Raw genomic sequence first — 19,070 nt, 5'->3', positions numbered from 1 at the left:
ATTGGTTCATCGCCTCATCCTTGCACATGCTCTGTACGAGGTCCGGCTCGAGTTCTCTATTCTCATGCAGCTGCAACTAGCAGAGATGAGCCCCAAATTTTCTCATAGATTAGATGTGTGTGCCGTCTGGCGTCTGAAATCCCCTTCTCTTTGCGATCGTGAGCGGATTCTTTTTAACTCAGTATGCCGTAAGACGATGGCACCCTGGGGGTCCGCGTCCGCCACGGCTGATCTCACCCAAGCGGACCATCTAGTCCATTCAGAAACGGCGTTACACTCTGTAGAGGGGTTTGGCCGCATGAGGAGGCAAGTTGCACTCTTAAGTGCGTCTGTGGTAAGATCGTAGAGTTTCCCAACCCGTCATCCGTCCGTCAACACGAACTTCGCTATAGGGGATCTTGATATCCTTGCGCAGTGTTATATCCACCGTAGTTTCCATAGAGTAAAGCCACATTCGTGACCGGTAGTTCGCTAGCCAGCATGCGTTCCGCTGATGCCGGCCTTCAGAAATCGCTTGTAAGAAGGGGTGCCATTGATAATTCGTGGATGTTCCATTCTCTCAAACGAAGAAATCTGGTATCTTTCAAGATAGGATTGGATTTCTAATGCGGTAATAGCCTCTCAATGGAAGAGCCAAGATATCTGGTTGAAAGAAGAGCTCCCTTTGCAGCGTGGAGAGCAAGTCAATGTGATCCTTCCAGGAATGACAGACGCGCATGGGCTTAAGCAGGGTGTGTTTGTCCAGAAAGTATAGGATGTATTCAGTGACCCCGGTGTATCAAACACGGACATGGCTCCTCTTATTTGTAGAAGAGAAAGTATTGGCTCTGAGTGTATGATCGACAACTTGGTTGATAAGCTGGTTGGGTGACCCGGTTGATTGTGCAGATAGTTGGGTATGGTTATAGATTGTAGGTGGATAATAGGCCTATGCTAGGTGTGATCGATGACGGCGAATTATGTGTACCGAGGTCTTGAGGTTTGACCCCCGTGCAATAGCTGAATTCAGTTAACTGAATTAAAGACTCGTCTATTGCGTTGATAAGCATCCGCATGGTGTCGCAAATTGCTAGAGCGCGTTCCTTTGGTAGTTGCCCAAAGAAAACGAAGTTTATTTAACGTCATGGCAATTAGCTTTCCAAGGAAACTTTTCATTTTATATATCACAGGAGCAGTGTTCAAGGTATTGCAACAAGTTCTTAATATGAATAATACAATTCCTATGCTGAGTTTCCACACCCATATTCAAGAACGAAAGTCTTAGATGCCAGACTAACCATATACTGAGTGCCATAACCCCAAGTATCTTAGAGTATGTGTCATAATATCACATCAAATTACAACTTTGAATCTAGGGATTGTTGAGCACGTGCGGCCCCTAGGTCCTTTTGCTCTCAACCACCTCTTACCTTATTCAGTAGCCTCTATTACAGAATCTGGTGACAAGCAGTAAAACATACCAAAAGCATTGAGAATGTGTTTTCTTGCACAGTACAAGTTTATTCTTATCCTTCTTTTATTTGGTTGGCATATGTGCAGGCAAATAATGTCACAGATCTAGAAAGTCGTTGACGTTTCTACTTGTAACAGAATAAAAGGCTCTGTTGCTTAATAGTTTATGTCCTGTTCAAGCCAACAATGTTGTCTGATTTAGCGTCCACTAGTTTTGGGGCAATCACCTAGTTCATAGTGAAATACGCTACGATAGTACCCGCTTTAGTGCGCAGGCCAACAATTACCCCCTCCATTTGTCCCAAGCTATCGTCTCCTTTAGCAGAGCGTCGAAAGCCTAGGGCTTGCCCATGCCAAAACCCTGGAGACCTGCAAATTTAAATACCAACAAGAAGGCCTTGTGCAAAAAACCCGAATCAAAAAGGATCTGAAATCTACAGCCGAATAAAACAACCTCTTGCAAGCCTTGTTCATGACATTGTGTCCATTAGACTATCGGGCCGCTATTAGGTGGTTGATTTTGTAGAGCTATACCATGTATTCAACGATCAGTACTCTTAGAGACGGACAAGTGAATAGGAACTCATACCGCGCGATCCTTCTAAAACCGCCGTCGAGTAGGGCTGGTATATGCGAGGGAATGCATGCGGGCACCGTTGCGAAAGACCAGGGCGTACTGATACGTGGCGTTTCTTGACCCTGTGATTGATCTTTGCATAATCATGAAGCTTAATAGATGTATATCTGGATCTGTAGGAATGCCCTTGGCATAAGTGACACATTATCGTTGAAGCCAACTGGTGACCGGTAATCAGGATTTACCAATACTATTCCCTCGACTCGAATCTACTCACCGACCTAAGCACCATTCTCCTCCGCCTCCATACTATCCACGACCCCTTTCCACTTAGACCACTCCCTCTCACCCCCTGGAATGCCCCTAAACAGGGGCAGCCGCGTGCCGTCCGGATCCCCCAAGCCCCTCAACCGACTAATCGCCTCCTTGATCCCTACCGTACCAAACTTGACAATAATCTCCTCCATAGAGCTAAGCTTGTACTGCAATGACCTTCTTTTCTTTATTTCCTCGTCCGCAGGCTGGTTCTTGATTGATAGTTCGTACAGCTTGACCACGGTCTCGGGGAAGAACCCCGCACAACCATCAATGGCGCCTACGACGCCGATGGAGATGGCGGGCAGAAGTTGTTGGCCTAAACCTGTGAAGGTATGGAATTTGGAGTGGTCTATTGAGGGGTTTGAGGCGATCTGGGCGTGCACTGATATGTCGCCGTGTGAGAGCTTGCAGCCGACGATGTTAGGGTGTTTTGCCAGGGTGACGTAGGTTGAGGGGACGACTTTGACATTATTTGAGACCCCGGGGTAATGGTAGCTTTGAGTCTTCATTAGCATATTTTACACCACATATCTCGTGAAACAACACTTGCATCATGACGGGAATGGGACTTTGGTCAGCCACAGCTGTGAACCACTGGATGATGCCCTCCTGTGAATTCGCACCAGCAAAGTATCCCGGCACCAAACAGAGTCCCCATTGCGCTCCAGCCTCTTTTGCATTTTTCAGCTGGTCGACCGTCTCTTCGATATTCTGGGTCGCGGTGCCGGCAATGATGGGGTAGTCCTTGAAGCCCTCATGGTCGAACGCACGCCGGACACCAGAGAGAACATTAAAGCGCTCCTTGTTGGTGAGATGGATGGCTTCGCCTGTACTGCCCAGAATGACCAACCCCTTGGTTCCAGCTTTCGCGAGATATATCGAGTGGGCAACCTGCGTGTCGATATCCACAGGTGAAGCGATAGCGTTGTAAGTGGCGGACTTCTTGGATTGGAAGAAGGTCGGCACGGGCACGTAGATTCCGGGTGGAGGAGGAGTAGACATCTTAACCAGAATTCATAGGAAACTACCTAAATTTGCTATGACAACTTCGAATATACTAGACCGCAGCTGCGAACTTCTGGACGACTTCTGTAATGAATCTCATGTAGAGGCATGATGTGAGAAATCGCCGGGTCATTTCAAGCTTCTCGTGACGCGTCAGATGCTATGTTCTAATTCGGCATTTCGGGAGGCTGCGAAGCGACAAGCAAAGTTTCTTTTCGTGCACATCAATTTTATTCTGAACCTGCAATGCAAGTCATAAGAGCATCGCAGCAACCGGTCGAGTCGAGCTAACAGCAATCGCCGAAACTGCTGCTAATTGATGAGCCGGGCAGAGAGCCGAGGAAACTTGGGTCATTGTTGACCGAGTTTTGATGAAAGGCGAGCCGAGCATGCTGTAGTCTGGATACCGAGCCGGAAAGAACAGCGCACCGCCATCTGTCCACACATGGCTCCTCTAGGTAATGTAAGACAGCTTTCTGGATCTGAGGTGGGATTGCGGATACGTATCAGCGCAGATGCAACTGACGACGTTCCGAACTCCATGGATGGACAACGGACGAATACGACGTCGGCCAGGCCTAGCAGAGGCAGCCTCCAGCGACCCGCACTCGGACCAACCCGGTAGCGCAGCAACCCGCCCTTTGCTGACAACTGGAGATCCATGACTGCGCCCGAGCTAGATCCTACAGTCCTACGACATCGCTCGACATCGCTTGGACATGTAGCATAAAGTAACCCTCATGATCTGGCACTACATGAAGATGCTGATTGAAGCATCAGGGTCTGAGTTCCGTTATGACGAAAGCCGCCTGGCCGCATGTGTTCCCACCAACTGACTCATCGGTTCGCATAGCGCTTAGTGAAGACAACTGGAAGTTGCAAAGTTTCTCTAGTTGCTGACTCAACCGTTAGCTTTGTGGAGCTGGGTTTTGATCTTCAACACGCTGAGAAGCAGAGCCTCTAATGAGGCGAACTGAAACTTTTTTGTTGCGGCGTTGCAACTTACCCGCGTTTGGGGCCTGCAAGGCAGTCAGACTTTGCCTCTAGGCAGCATCGAAAAGCTCCCAGTCGAGTTGGTTACTATGTATAATCAAGAGCACCACCTCGACGTGGAGTTGGAAGTATAATTCAACCTAACATTTACCTAAGTAAGGCATATTTTACATTTCATCTGCCCTAAATCAACATCTCGTCTTTGCTGTCAATTCAAACCCACATCACAACTACTCAAAATGTCGAGACGCAAGCCCGTCCAAACTACCTACGAATCCGCCCCCGTCTCCATCCCCACCGAATTCCTCACCACCTCCCCGCCTGACGCCCACCCCATAATCTTTACCCCGATTGACTTTTCGCAAAGCCCCGTTCCCGAATTCGCCGGCGGCTACGCCATAATCCTCGATCATGTCCTCAGCCCCAGTGAATGCACCACCCTCTTGCGCCTCGCCGAGTCCTCCGTCCTTCTCCAGGACCACACCTCGGGGACCTCACCCTGGAAGCCAGCCATGGTCAACATCGGCGGCGGGTTCGAGATCCTCGAGCCGGAGTACCGCAACAGCGACCGCATTATCTGGGACCAGCAAGAAATCGTCGATAGGATATGGACGCGCATCACGGCGCAAGTCCCCGAGGTGATGGAGCAGCTGGGGTACTTCAATGAAGCGCAGTTTCTAGGCGGGAAGGTCCCGCTGTCGGGAAGGATGCCGGCGCATTGGGCGTTTCATCGGGTGAACCAGCGGATGAGATTTTTGAAGTATGGACCGGGGCAGTTCTTCCGGCCGCACTGTGATGGGCCGTATGAGGAATTGGGGGGGAATGGCCAGATTCTGAGGACGCATTTTACGCTGCATTTGTATTTGAATGATTCAAAGCAGGCGGTAGGAGAGGAGGAGAAGGAGGGGGTGGAACTGGTGGGAGGGGCGACGAGTTTCTTATCCTATGATGACAAGAAGAAGATGGATGTCGATCCTAAGGCGGGGAGGGTGTTGATTTTTCAGCATAGGAGATTGTATCATTCTGGAGATGATGTTTTGGCGGGCACGAAGTATACAGTGCGGACGGATATCATGTATGAATTGATGGAAGAGGAGGACGGATCTCATCCCATCGCATGTACAATGGGATAGGACATGTACCAAATAATGTGTCCATTTCTTATCATTTCCATTCCATTCCTTCACACTCCTTCCCACAAACTCCTTTCCACAATTCACCATATGTAACTAAATAGTCTGTCCCAAACCTGCGTCAGCATCCGCATACTTCTTCACGAACGCAACTACCTTCTCAAAATACTCTGCCGTCCGTTTCAACTCGGTGAAGCCGTAGAAGCAATGGGGCAACCCCTTATAAATCGTCAACTCCACCTCATTACCCGCCTCCTTCAACACCTCTGCATACGCGATCCCTTCGTCTCGCATGGGATCACACCCTGCAACCTGCACCACTACATCCATGTCAGCCTTATCGTTACATCATTCCCACTCAACCTTTCCATCGAGAAAGACCGGTGCTAACTTACAAGCAGGCGGCAACCGCTTCAACGCCGGTATCTCATTCAGCAGAGGCGAGTGCCTGGGGTCCGACTCCGGGTTAGTGCCAACGTAGCAGTCCCAGACGAACTCCATCCGGACGGTGTCGATGACACCGGCATTGTGGTTCTGTTCGTAGCTTAGCAGCTCGTATTTCTCTGCGTTGGGCACCTGCGAGAAGAGCTTGGGGTGGCATGTGACGGGGACAGCGAGGATTTGGGCCACGATTCCGGTGAGTCCCTCGTCGCGGGCGCGGATGGCTAGGACGGCGGCCTATGGGCGGCAAGTCAGTGTGTGTGGAAATAGGGTAAGCTAACAAGGGGGTGGATGGAAAGTACTGACCATGTTCGCACCACTGCTGTTGCCAGCGATGATAATTTTTTCGGGATTGATACCGAGGGAACTGCCATTGGCCTTGCACTGAAGTAGTTCATTAGTTGAGCGGTTGATGTTCACTGAGTGCGGGTATACTTACCCATTTCAGGACATCCCACGAATCTTCAATTGGATAAGGGAAAGGGAACTCAGGTGCCCTTTCAAACAAGTGTCAGCAAAATCCTCCCCTCCTCTTACCGTTACTGGGTTTGAGCAACTCACATCCGATAATCCACACTCACAACCACCACATTCTCCAATGCGGCTAGATACCTACTCTCCGCCTCCTCCGTCACATGTCCACCCACCGTCCACCCGCCCCCATGCATCCGAAACACAAGCAAAGCGTCGTTCCTGTTCCTCGGGGTGGTGGACTTATAAATCTTGATCTCGATCTCCGTCCCGTCGCGCACGGGCACCTTGCCGTATGACTCCGAGACCTCTTTGCCTAGTTCAGGGCAGCCCTTCGGAATAGGTGGCGGCGCGGTGGTCCACAGTTTTCTCCATTGGTCGATGGGGAGATCATTGTACCACAGAGGTCTCAGGGCTTCTTCTGCTGCTTTTTCGACGGCTGCATACTCAGGATCTCTTTCCGAAAGGTGGCCGTTCTTGGGCCCGGGTTGGAAGTTGGGGTCTAGGACCGTGTATTCTGGTTTGGACTTGAAGACGACCATGTTGCTGTTGTTCTTATTGCGTGTGGTTGAAGGATTGAAATTTTCTTGTGTCTCTTGTGCCTGAGGGGATTAAATCGTCGGCCACCCAGGAATATCTGCAGCTTGTTGTGTAGAGGGAAGAACAAGAAAGTGTGATGTGGGCAAGATGGACGACTTATATACCTTGGGGCAGTCTAGTTACACGATATCACCCTAATCCCCTACATAGGGTTTTTACAAGTCGACACAACTTCTCCCGCTGCGGTGCCAATTACCGTGAACTCGCACTGCTACCGCCAATATTTCAAGAGAAATCCTAACAAGAAAGAGTGTTGGTGCTCCGGCCAAAACTTAACTTTCGCTCATAACGTGCGGTCGTTGTTGACATGGGGGATACCCTATTCTTGTTATCTCAGCAAGATGGGACCATGGTTTAGCGACCCGAGTCGCATCATTTTGGACTCTGCAATTCGGTACCTCAATTTAGGGGTGTAGGAAGGTGAATCGTACGGCGTCTTTCTAGTTGTTTCTTTGCTCGGTGATGGCTAGCTCTTGAGCTAGGATAGGTTGGCAGTAGATGACAGGAGCTACCACCGAAATAGCCCCACATAAGCCCGGTCAGACTGGCCGGGTTCAGGTCCTCCGTAAAGAATCCGAATGATGGATTTTGCCTAGTGGAAAAGCCGGCGTATTCGGACTGTGCCGCGCAATTAACGTGGGATTGGTAGTGAACCTTATCCATCCATCAACTTGTGCTATCCCATATAAGCTTTCTTCAACCCCTAAGCACAAATTGCCGGCCAAACCTCCTTGACAGCCTTAACGACCCTGCACCCCTTCTTGTGACCGGCTTCCCACGACCTAACCTGACATTCCTGGAAGGGGCAACGAACTCTTTTCAGCAATTTGACTTTATAGTAGTAACTCGAGGTGCCCCAGAACAGACACTCACCTTGCTGCAGTATACCACCGTGTCGCAACCGGTGCACTTTTTAAGCGCCTCCTTTTCCTCCTTGCATCCCCAGCACTTTGTCCCAAAGCTCTCGTCTGCCATGCCCTCGCCCACGGCCATGACCAATTCCAGACTCCCGGGTATCGCCTGGATTCCTGGATTAGCGACTGGAAATGCACCTCTCTTGCATTCATTCAACCATCAAGCACTAGTCCATCCGTGCATCAAACCACACAACTCGAAAATCCCCTTACCTTCACACCCCCACCCGCCCCCCTCTCAACCCTCATAATCGCCTTCCTTCCCTCCCCCGTAACCGTCCTCAACCCACGAGGCACCACAATCGTCATCCCCTTCTTCAATCCCATCCCCTTCAAGTTCATACTGGTGTCCTCGAAGATGACGGCAAAGTCCATGCCCGTCCGGTCCGTCACGATCAGCGTCGGCTTCGTGATGGTCATGTTCTCTTTCACCTGCGCCACCATATACCACCCCTTATTGGCAGCGGCGACATGGTCGTCAAGGTTTGGAGACGCCGACGCTGATGTTTCCAATGCTTCCGGTAGCGAATAGAAGGAAGGGAAGACGCTTGGGTCGTGAAGGTTTATGGCTGGGGGCATGTTGAGTGAGGAGACGCAGCGAGTTGTGGTTTTGGTGTTCAGTGAGGCCCGCCCCGCTTCCGGTTGTATGCTTTGATTCAAAGGTGAGGCGTCGGTCTGGTTAAGTATAGAATGTGCTTGAGCAATTGATACAAATTGACATGACTGAAGTCTAAAATGAGAATGAGAATCTTGTTACGACGAAGCTTGTTTCTTGTGAGAAATCATGGCTTGGCTCACAAGCAGACATGAAACACCGCAAGTCCACTGGGTGGGGCTTGTTACCGCAATCGCCCCTGGATGTTACTAGGACACGCAACAGGCGTCCATGGTGGCATTTTATTATGAAGCAGAGTGGAGATGGTATTGCGATAGTAACTTCATTTGACATGTAAGATGTGAGTCTATGATTCAGTTCTATTGCATATCTCTGAACTACTTTAATTCGCATGCGACACCAATGTGCGAATTGATCTGAGTAACACGAACATTGTGACCGAGCTTCCTGATGTGCTCACCTGCTTTTCCATCGTTGATATTTATCACCGTAGACTCCTCTGAACACGCATTGCACCCATCTCTTCCAAAGTCGTGTGCAATAAGAACGAAGCTAAGATTACCTATCAGGTCCAAATCCAGCTTCGTCAGCATCCATTCTCTCATACAATTTCAAAGTCCACAATCACATCGTCGCGAGACATACCCTTGGCCTCTTTCTGGTGCAAGAAGTGCTCTGCAACTCCATCTATCATCATCGCAGTCGTATTGGCTATAATGTGTACGAATCGCCCTAATTCATTGCCCTCAGACCGGAGGATGATTGGCCTCGAGCATCCAACGACGACCCAAACCTGATCACCGTCTGAGGGTGCAGGTTTGGGTTTGGTCAACTCTACAAGTCCAAGCCGCTTCGGCTCAGTATCCAGTATAGCGTAACCCAATAGCACCTGGAGTATGAGAAATGCAGCGGGTGCTTCTGTTAGCCCAGTCCCCTTCAGAAAATATACATTATCCCAATTGCGATGAGTGTTGGTGGCTGCTGCGGAGAATATGCCCAAAAATGCTAGGCACAGATGAGTATCATCTGCTTCGATTGTGGGTTTCAAAACCCGGTCGAACAACACAGTCTGAACAGTTTGGACGAGTTCCTGGCCAGACCGGAGAGATTCAGGTTTCTTGATGGCCACATGCCGCAGTAGAGATCCAGTTGTTCAGATAACCAGGATTTGATTGGGACAATATGCGAAGGTGTCAGGGTATGGCTAGGCCGAAGGCAATAGTACAGAGTGATGGGGAGTAACGGGCATCCCTCCTACGTAATACCGGGTGGTCACTGGCGGTCTCAGGTAGGGGTGCCCACGGTGATGCATTGATCTCTGCCCTCTCTATCTTCCTCCGTCTCGACTCCTTACTTATAGCCAGCCGAGGTTCTCTCTTGGATTCTGGATGTTTGCTTCCGTATGTCTGTGTTCCTCCGACTTCGGCCAATATCTTGGACAGCGGCTCCTTATCTGCAACCAAGCGATTCCCTATCCGCTGCAAACGGCTTCAACGGCTCTCATTCGCCACAAGCGGCTCTCTAGCCGCCACAAACGGCTTCCTACCTGGTGGAAGCCGGACCGCCTCGGATGACACTTGTGGCTCTGACAACTCCTTCCCTATCCTACTTCGAGATGGTCCTTATATAGATAGCTAGGCCGCCGCTTGGACCCGGCATAACAGCAGGGTCGGCGATGCCAAGGATCTTGACTCTCGTCATCCCAAAGCTTCACATAGATTGTAATCATGACTCGGGAGTCTTTTGTCCGAAACACCCCTCCGGCGGCCCACCGGTGTCCTGCGTTCAGTGTCCTGACACCCACGGGTGCCTATGGCATTCTGTTCTCTGACAGAAGGGCCATCTGCAATAGCAGCCCTGACAACGTCTACCATGAAGTCTCTCAAGAAAAATACGAGACTATCATCAGATATGGCCACCAGATCCAGTCTGCCGCCTCCAAAAGATGCGGAGCAGAAATTTGAGATAAATTAAGCTGTCCGCCGCGATTTCTTGAGGGGTTCGGGGAGCCAAGTGGGAAGTTTATCAGAAGATGTAGAGGCGCTGATATGGCACAAGAAATCGACGCAAATACTTCGAGCAATCTCATTCCAAATGACCGTCGAGTATGTTTGGGCGATGCAGAGCAAGTAGTCCACTTTGATATGATGTCTTTCCTCTTCGGCAAAAGAGCTAGGTATCCGTAGACGTAATCATGCGGGTCGCTAACCTCCAGCTTTCTACTACTGGACTCTTCAACCCCTATATGCTGCCTCCTTGCAGTCAGAACATGCCCTCTCCCGGCAAATGTGACTTCTGGCACTGTTATAACTTGCTCGGTAACAGTCTCTCTTGCTGGACCCCGACTCGGTACCAGTACTTATTCTTGAAAACCTGAATCACTGGCTCTCAGGATGCGCCTGAGGGTATGTCAAGTCAGAGAAACATATTCCTCATAAGTCGACACTCGAGACGTTCATCGCATGTGAGGTCTCGTTTACTGGCCCGAGGAGTGTGCAGTGGGGCTGGGGAGGATGGCGGTTGAATACTGGTATCGATTTCCCCCAGCGCCGGCCGAGGGTTAACCTGACGCTTCGCGAAGCCTTCCAGGTTAGCTCGCGACGGCGAGTCGACCACAGTCGCGGTTTCATGAAATATTTGGCCTGTTTGTCCATTACGCTACCGAATGATCAAAACATAAGGTCTGTAAGTGAAGACATGGTTGCAAAATGGCCTAGTGACGAAGACATGGTCAATAGCCCTTTACCTCTTTTCAAGATACTCTGAGCCATTAAGGGGCTTGAAATCGTATTTACTGTAGCTGTAATTTTGTGTAACTTGATACAAGCTCATAAAAATTAGCCAAAGAGCTAGGTTCGTGCCGGAATTTGATACCTGTCCTACCTGAGTGCGGCGGTAACAACCTCTTCCCTGAGGGTTTTATGGCCTGTGTAGAAGAAGCCTTAAATAGAGCTATACCTCGGATCTATGGATTTTATATATCAGGTAGTTAACACCTCTTCAAGAATTCCCATTGTTTACTTACGTGGATGTCACCAAGCCGAAAAGGCCCGCTGTTATTGCAATAAGCAACACCTCAAGCGACACCCTGTCCACACATGATTCTCCGACCGGTAGCAGAACCCGTTAGTTCGCGTCTGACACGCGACGTGTTGCGTAATCATCTCATGATACTCATATCGGTAATTAGTATTTACCACCCAGCCGGGCGAGCACCCGTGCCCCAGATTGAGTTCCCTCACATTGCGCATAGCCATGGGAGTTTGGACGGGGTTAACCGCTGTCTGAGCACCAAACCTAGCTAGTACAGGCCTCTCGGAATCCTCGGATTGAAAATGGAACAAAACGAAACGTCTTCGCCATCGCCAGGACCTTGCGTTGATACAAGGGCATATGTGAAGAACAAAACTTTCATGTGTGTTTGTGGTACTAGATTACTATTGCGTTCCAGGCAACGGGATGAGTGCCCCTCTTCCTGGGCTATGTAGTAAGTATTCAGAAGAGCATGTAATAAACGCTACTTGACCCCTGCCCCCGGCAATATCCATCTGCCCTGTCCTAGACGCCGTTGTATCCCAAACCGAGAATGACTTCGTGTCAAACTCGCAAGTTAGTACAGTGTGTTGAGAAATGAACTCGTAGCCTGCCGTAAATATCATCTCTCATAGACCCGTGCTCATCCAGCCGAAGGTACCTGCTGTAGATGCCAGGATCAAGAGTGTCAGAATACCCGCGCCTGCCCGATCTCCTGTGCCTATCGTTGTTGGAGTATTGGAGAAAGTATCACTTCCTTGTCCCGCATTGACGTCACCGCCGCTAGTACCGCCAGTATCGTTTGTAAAGGGTGCCTTGGTGCCACCAATGAGGAGCGAAGAGACTGCCGCAAGAACGTTCATCGTCTGGCCTGCACCAACGCTATTATCGAAAGCGCCACTTGCCCAGCCAAATCCACAGGTTCGCTGATTGTCCCCACCGGTGCATTGATTGATGGCCGCTGTCGCTGATTGCTTCAGGACGGGCTGGATCTTTTCGGCCGTGTATGGGGCAACCTGCGTGATGGTTGACATCCACCGATGGACGTAACCCTTGAAACTCAACATGTCTGTTGTGCAGGTCATGTGCTCTTCGCAGGCGATTTCGAAGGCGATGTTGTTGGGGAAGAAGACCTTCAGAGTAGCGTCGAGCAGGTTGTCGAGTTCCGTCTTCCACCTCGGACTTCCTTCGGTCTGTATAGCAGTTAGTAACCCGGCCTTCCTGATTAATACATACCTGTGCAAATGCTTACATAGTTGTACATGTAGGCGGCTCCCAGGAGAAAGACACCGTTGTTGTAAGAGAACTGGGCCTTGTTGATATCAGTACAGTTGTGCTCGACATGGGCTCCGTCGTAAATGTTGTAGTCGTTATCCATAAAACCCACGCCGCGGACCCAGTCCCACGTCTCCTCGGCCCATTTGGCGTACGTATCGTTCTGGGTGTAACGGGCTAAGCGAGCGCCAAGATTGAAGAAACAGCCGTTGGCAATGCTGTTCTTGTAGTTGTATCCATTGTTGGAGAAGGGAATCTGCCACCGCAGACCTCCGTTGCACGACTTGTCGTGTCGTTGAGGGTCGGCCTGGGTGTTGAAGACAGCCTGTGCTAAAGCCAGCCACTGCGGTTCGTCCTCCGGCGGGTTCGGAAAACCCTCCTCGGCGGCAAGCATGGCCGTCATGCCCCAGAAGCCTTGATCATCATTGCCAAGGGATGCCGTGACGTTCGGCGGCATGTAGTCCTTGTTGGGGCCGACCTGCCACAGCAGGGATTGAGTGACTACGTCGTTGTAGGTGTCGTCGCCCGTCAAATGCCAATAATCAATCATAGTTCCCCACAACGCACCGCCTTCCCACCAGTAGTAATCACCCGCAGGTGGCGGACCGGGGAGGATTCCTGGTGTCTGTCCAGACTCGTTGCCTTTATAGTATGTCATCAAATCGTAGGCGAGCGTTTTGCATGATTGTTTAATGGCATCTGCCGGAGATGTGGAATCAGTTATGGGTCGCCTGTTCATTGTCGAACGAGAAGCATTGAAGGTGACACGGGTAGCGAACGAAATCCACATCACATACCATCTGAGTCGATAGAATAGAAGGCCGCCGACACGAAAGGGCTGACACACAGAAGCGCTGCCGCAGCGCGCCGAAAGAAAGACACCATGTCTGGTTGTGAAGCGCAGGAGTCCACTGCGCGTTCTTTAAACGAGCGACAACAACGAAGGGCAAGGAAGATGTCGCAAGGTCGATTAAAACCAAAAAATCATTTGTCGCGTGTTGTTATGGTTGATATCCTGCCGCCCAGGGTCCGCGTGGGTGGTAAAACTGGGTTGATGCAGAGGTAAAGTGAATTGGGCTACAGACCAGGCAATAAAGTGTCGGATTGCACGATGATGAAAGGGGGATTCGCTTCCCTGTTTGCAGAATGGAGGGTGAATGGGCCGCGAGTTTGTGGTGTGTGTGTGTGTGGGTGTGTGGTGCATATAGCTAGTACCCAGATGATGCCCCGGGTGACAGGCGCCTGCAGCTTCGTTGCTCCCTACCAAATGATGACAGCGGCGCGCCAAGTAATTCGAATCAGTCCATCGCCCACCAGATCGGTCAGTGTTTCGTGTGGCGTCGTATTTCCTGTTTATCAACATGGATTGAATTCATACCAAGCTTTCCTCGACATTGCTTAGTTTTCGGCTTGATCATCTGCCCCGACGCTTACACGATGCCAAGCAGGTGTCAAAGGCTTCCTTTTCCACTTCTTTCCCCAAGTGCTACGAGGGGCAAAGAGGGTCTGGGGATTGCGGGTAGGCTATTTACTGGAGACTTGCCCCGTCGAAATTGGGACAGTGCACGGACGTCCAGCGCCTAGCCGATTGGCGCGATCACGACATTACCCGACTCTCAATTCAAGTCCCTGCAACACATCGATCTGTGACCCGAGTTCTCTCGACGTTCAAGGCAGCAGCCGTGCATCAAAAGGGACAACACAGCTTCTGTCGATCAACAGCATCCGATAAGATTCTTGATGTTCTCAAGTGGACGATCGTTGCTCAAGTTCGTTTGATCCAAATGAAGATCACCCTGGAAGACCCTGGAAGACGATTGCGCCTCAATCCCACACTACTGCAAGACTCGCACGTGTGCGCCGTGACTAACTTGTCACTATTGGTAACGACTATTGGTAACGGGCAACAGGTCCGCGACGTTACTTGTTGAACTCATCAGTGTCGCACCAAGATCAAGACCTGATGGCTCAATAAGGCTCTGGTTGCCTGCTTGAAGTGTTGCAGGTGAAGAATCACTTCTTTGGACCCTTGATGGAAATCACTTGCTAGAACTACAGGACAATTGGCTGCAGTCACCCGCCACATCCCCATCGTTATGACGCACGAAAGTCGCGACGCCCGCCAGGTTGGACGGCACAAGGCATCATGAAGAAGACCAAACTATCATAATGTCTCGAGCTTAGTCCAGCTCAATGGGATCTCGGAGAGAGCCTGGTATCCCATCCAGTCGAGGCCTCGCAAAGCTTGGATCCACCAACTCATCCTCGGCCGGTCTCTTCGTCCCGCTCGCCAGCAGCCTAGAACCTTCCGAATCAATTACGTTCTCCAGCATCACTATCTCTCGGTACAGCACTTCGCCGAGCAACTGTTCCACATAGCCGTGGCGGAAAGGCCTCAGTCTTTCTTCCACTTTGGCCAGTTGAGCGTGGTATCGTTGTAAATCTACCTCGAACTCATTGCCGCGCTTTGTGATAATGAGCGTGTGTGGAGTTCCTCTCGTTTCGGTATGGAATGTGAAGGCTTGCAGTTGTAGCTGATACTGAATGTGGCACCGAATCGACTGGTTCTTGCGAAAAGATATCACTTTTTGGTCCGCATCGCAGAGAAAGCTGTCCAGTTCCTTGTATTCATCGTAATTCGGGTATCTCTGGCGCTTGTAAGTCTAACCATGGAGCCTCGTGGGATACGTCGGAACACCGTCCAGCAACTGTTTGCGGATCAATGATGCAAATAGCTGCTTTACGGTGGTCAAAGGCGGCAGGCGGTGTTTTTGCATGACGACCAGGAGAGCACGTAGGAATTTCACGACGGAGGTACCATCCGCGTATCCGATTTGGGCCACGTTACGTTGGGACCGAACGATGTTGTCACAGCTTGCGTTGAGCAAGTTGGTCGCCTGGGTTGTCAGGTCGCAGCTAAAACACTTGTCTAGAAGGTTGATGAACTTGAATGCAGGTTCCTGTGAGTCTTCAGAGGCGTAATAGGAGGCTGCGATATCACAAAGGACTACTTTCAGCTTCGATTGTGCCGTACTCAGTAATTCTTCGGCAATGGCGTGGCCTGTAGGGAGCGCAGCCGGAGACTTATGGAGGACAGTGTCCAGGATCGCATGGAGAAGCGGCCTTTCGCCACGATCACATAACGTTGGTATCAATCTATGATACAGTTAGCTCGTCAGCGAAGATACAGCCAGCTCTGGCCACCCAATGGGTCGACAGGCCGGGCCACACCCAAGACCAGAAGCGACCCATACAGTATACGAGGCTGTTGGCTCGTGGAACATAAAGGCAAGACAGTTGTCGCAATTGAAATGACCACTCACTGATTCAGAATCCAGTCTGTGTCTCTCGACCTCAAGATCATCAAATTCATAATGAAACCATGGTCCTGCAGAACCAGCGATGACTTGCCACTAAATTGTTGCAGCTCGACCAATGCACGCCAGTTTCTGAACGAAGGCTGAAGATCGGCCCTGAGTGATGTCTCAACTCCACGAAGAGTAGATGACAGGTCGGTGAGATATCGATGCTGGCGGACGAACTCGTCCAGATATCCACCCCACTCCTTGTGGCTCCAAACCTTGCTCTGGGAGCTCTTGTTAATGATGCAGGCGATTTCACCCACCAGATCATTTGTAAGTTTTCGGACGATGGAAGCGCGAACTGCAGCCCGGTACGGATGATCTTGGCGCAGCTCAAGGGCCCAACGAGTGATAAGACGCAATCCGTCACCATCCATGGAGCTTTGCACAGCTTTCCCCATAAAAGTTATAGCGCTGTTTCTGACACTGATATCATCGCCATGCGCTTCAAGGTCCTCGCATATGAGGCGAAGCATCTGACTGACGTTTTCGCACGATTGTCCGCCGAATTCATAGAAATGCTCCCTCCGGACCAGCACAGCAACGGCATCGTGGTATCTCAAGGTCGCCGGCGCGCTTTCGTTGCCAGTGAAGTCGCCTTCATCCTCGCTGTCGGCACTTCGGTCCTTGTAGGGGTTCGCGCCAAGGATATCTTCCAGCCCGACGTGGATGCCAGACGCGAGCTCGAGCTCGCGCCCGTCGCATGCACGCACTGTGTCTAGTGTGAGACTTGCATCATCCTCATAGCTGCAGCCGTAGTAGTCATCTTCTTCTTTTTTCGTGTTCGCTAAGTTAGCGAGAAGAAGGAAGAACCCATTCTGCAAGCTCAAGTTTGCCAGGCTCCGGCAAACGGCGCCATCACGACCCTTCAAGTGGTTCAGCGACAGACTTGACTGCGAGTACTTGTGTTCCAGAACGTAGAGCAGATTAGAAGTATCCGGGAATTTTACATGCCAGTCGCCCAACAGACTCTGCAGACGCGTCTGCTGCTTGCTAAAAGCATCGGCTGATACGGCCGCACCCGCTCTTTGAATAATATTGTACGTGAGGACCAAGCGATACCCCGACTTGATCTCCTTGATCTCATGCGTGACATCAGAATACCACGCCAGAGCCGTGAGATCAAACGCCGACGCCGGCCCCGTCGCAAAGACTCGACTGCTCGTCCCGTGCGACAGGTAAACGTCGCCTCCGCTGTGCTCCGAAGGGAGACAGATGACCAGAGTCCCGATCATTCCCGCGACTTTCTCGGAGTCCTTGTGGCGCTTGAAGAAGGACCCTTCCTCGTAGAGCAGGAGCTTGTAGAGCTCGGCGTGGACTTATACCATGCCGAGACTGCTCGCCGTGTCCTTGAGCAGAGAGTCAAAGAAGTCATTCCACGCTGGATTCGAAAGACTGAACTGATCGTGGTTCAACTCCCATGTCTTACGCACTGATGCATCTACGACCGTCTCCTCGCCGCCGCCGAATGGGGCTGGCTTGCAGATGGTTTTGATGGTTTCTGCATCGCGGGGGGTAAGTGGAAGTGGGATGAGAGAATTGGCTACGCGCAATCCTGGATTGGCAAACGCGGAGTGTCGCTTCGACGTTGAGAAGTCACCGAAGGTCTGGATGGCACCGATCTGCCGAGACAGGGTGCGCTTCCAGGAGGCAAGGGCCGGACCATCGTCAGCCATTGATTCTTCGTCTGATCCTTCTCAGTCACAGTCGTAGTCTTCCAATTTTGGATAAATTGAGGCAACGTTACCACAAGAGTGAAGCACTCGGAACAGTTGTTGACTCGATGTGACGCGTCGTCTCTTGGTGACCTTCCATTGCTCTTCAGGGGATCAGGGCCAGGGCCAGGGATCAGGGGTCGGGCACTCAACCTACTTGCGCAGGTGCGTACATATCCTGGACAGCTGCAGCCCCATGGTTGTCGGACCGGCAGGACATCAGCCTCGGAAGCTTCCCTTTGCTCCTTCTAATATCTACACCATATACCAGCTTCTTGCAGAAGCAAGACGGATATTTAGAGTAACGAAAATCACAGTGTACGGTTTTCATCCGTAGCAGGATACTTCTTACATGATTACTGTGTGGTTGTACATAAAAGAGTAAACCTCGACATATACACCTACGACCGAAACCAGGTCGAGTCACATCATACAATACCATTTCGCAATAAATAACAAAGGGCGAATGAATTGGCTGTCCTTTTTCATTCGCAACTTAGTGTGGAATTGGTGGCCTAAGGTCACGGAGGAGGTACACCTGACATACTTTGGTGCCTTGGTGCGGCCTGGACGCCCTCGCCTGTATTTCCTTCCACCTTCGTATGTAGCCGGAATGCCAGTACCAGTGCGACCTCCCAATTAGCAGTATATTTTTGAGCTTATGCTTCATCCGCACGGACCAAAGAGCGGCAAAGTGACATTAGGTAGCATATTGCGGTCTCGAGAGTTCTTGTTATAATTGTAATATTACAAGTGTATAAAACAAGTCGACCTTTAGTCTATCTGAAACCGTAATAAATCTTAAAAAAGAATACAGCAAAAGGACAGAGAATGTGTTGAGTCGAGTAGCTTTTTAGTGTTACTGTACTCACAATCGTTCTGGGAAGCTGAAGCATTGGACTTATTGCAAGCTATGACCAAGGATAGAACGGAACGCGCATTTACTCGACCAGTGTGACGGGCCATACGGGCCTTTAAATACTCGAAGACATGCAAGAGTCCCAGAGTACGTACTGTATCGGAGCGGATATATGAGGTAATCAGCTTGGCTGAAGATACCAGTAGGTCCATTGTAACAGCCAAGAAAACTCTAATATTGCCATTGGGCACAAAAAGGGCTAGCAAAGGGCTAGCAAAGGGCTGGTGCGGTCCGACATCAGGCCCA

At 50.6% G+C, this 19,070-nt stretch overlaps 6 protein-coding genes across 6 annotated transcripts; 1 reads left to right on the top strand and 5 right to left on the bottom strand.

The window, feature by feature from the left end:
* Window positions 1–2,192: 2,192 nt before the first annotated feature.
* Window positions 2,193–3,526, bottom strand: BCR38DRAFT_141354 (uncharacterized protein). The gene is made up of 2 exons (XM_040853637.1): window positions 2,898–3,526; window positions 2,193–2,842 (listed from the first exon to the last, which is right to left on the bottom strand). Exons 1-2 carry the CDS (start codon window positions 3,347–3,349, stop codon window positions 2,311–2,313), a joined length of 984 nt encoding a protein of 327 aa, XP_040719219.1. The 5' UTR covers window positions 3,350–3,526; the 3' UTR covers window positions 2,193–2,310.
* Window positions 3,527–4,599: 1,073 nt separating this feature from the next.
* Window positions 4,600–5,430, top strand: BCR38DRAFT_316565 (uncharacterized protein; the record flags this gene model as incomplete). The annotated part of the gene is made up of 1 exon (XM_040854708.1): window positions 4,600–5,430. A coding segment is annotated over one exon (831 nt), but the record flags the coding sequence as incomplete, so codon positions are not given.
* Window positions 5,431–5,574: 144 nt separating this feature from the next.
* On the bottom strand, window positions 5,575–6,932 carry BCR38DRAFT_336318 (esterase/lipase/thioesterase; the record flags this gene model as incomplete). Its single annotated transcript, XM_040855447.1, has 5 exons — window positions 5,575–5,798; window positions 5,874–6,156; window positions 6,226–6,303; window positions 6,359–6,416; window positions 6,481–6,932. 5 exons carry the CDS (start codon window positions 6,930–6,932, stop codon window positions 5,575–5,577), a joined length of 1,095 nt encoding a protein of 364 aa, XP_040719217.1.
* A 761-nt stretch (window positions 6,933–7,693) lies between these two features.
* BCR38DRAFT_406807 (uncharacterized protein) lies at window positions 7,694–8,483 on the bottom strand (the record flags this gene model as incomplete). Its single annotated transcript, XM_040858090.1, has 3 exons — window positions 7,694–7,786; window positions 7,864–8,010; window positions 8,118–8,483. The coding sequence occupies 3 exons, from the start codon at window positions 8,481–8,483 to the stop codon at window positions 7,694–7,696; spliced, it is 606 nt and encodes a 201-aa protein (XP_040719216.1).
* A 3,699-nt stretch (window positions 8,484–12,182) lies between these two features.
* Window positions 12,183–13,567, bottom strand: BCR38DRAFT_336488 (glycoside hydrolase; the record flags this gene model as incomplete). The annotated part of the gene is made up of 2 exons (XM_040855459.1): window positions 12,183–12,746; window positions 12,806–13,567. The coding sequence occupies 2 exons, from the start codon at window positions 13,565–13,567 to the stop codon at window positions 12,183–12,185; spliced, it is 1,326 nt and encodes a 441-aa protein (XP_040719215.1).
* A 1,441-nt stretch (window positions 13,568–15,008) lies between these two features.
* On the bottom strand, window positions 15,009–17,866 carry BCR38DRAFT_482401 (uncharacterized protein; the record flags this gene model as incomplete). The annotated part of the gene is made up of 4 exons (XM_040863499.1): window positions 15,009–15,476; window positions 15,573–15,984; window positions 16,152–17,488; window positions 17,516–17,866. 4 exons carry the CDS (start codon window positions 17,864–17,866, stop codon window positions 15,009–15,011), a joined length of 2,568 nt encoding a protein of 855 aa, XP_040719214.1.
* Window positions 17,867–19,070: the final 1,204 nt, after the last annotated feature.

Source organism: Pseudomassariella vexata (assembly GCF_002105095.1).
Source record: "Pseudomassariella vexata strain CBS 129021 chromosome Unknown BCR38scaffold_3, whole genome shotgun sequence".
Lineage (NCBI taxonomy): Eukaryota > Fungi > Ascomycota > Sordariomycetes > Amphisphaeriales > Pseudomassariaceae > Pseudomassariella > Pseudomassariella vexata.
This window is presented reverse-complemented; position numbering and strand designations above follow the sequence as displayed.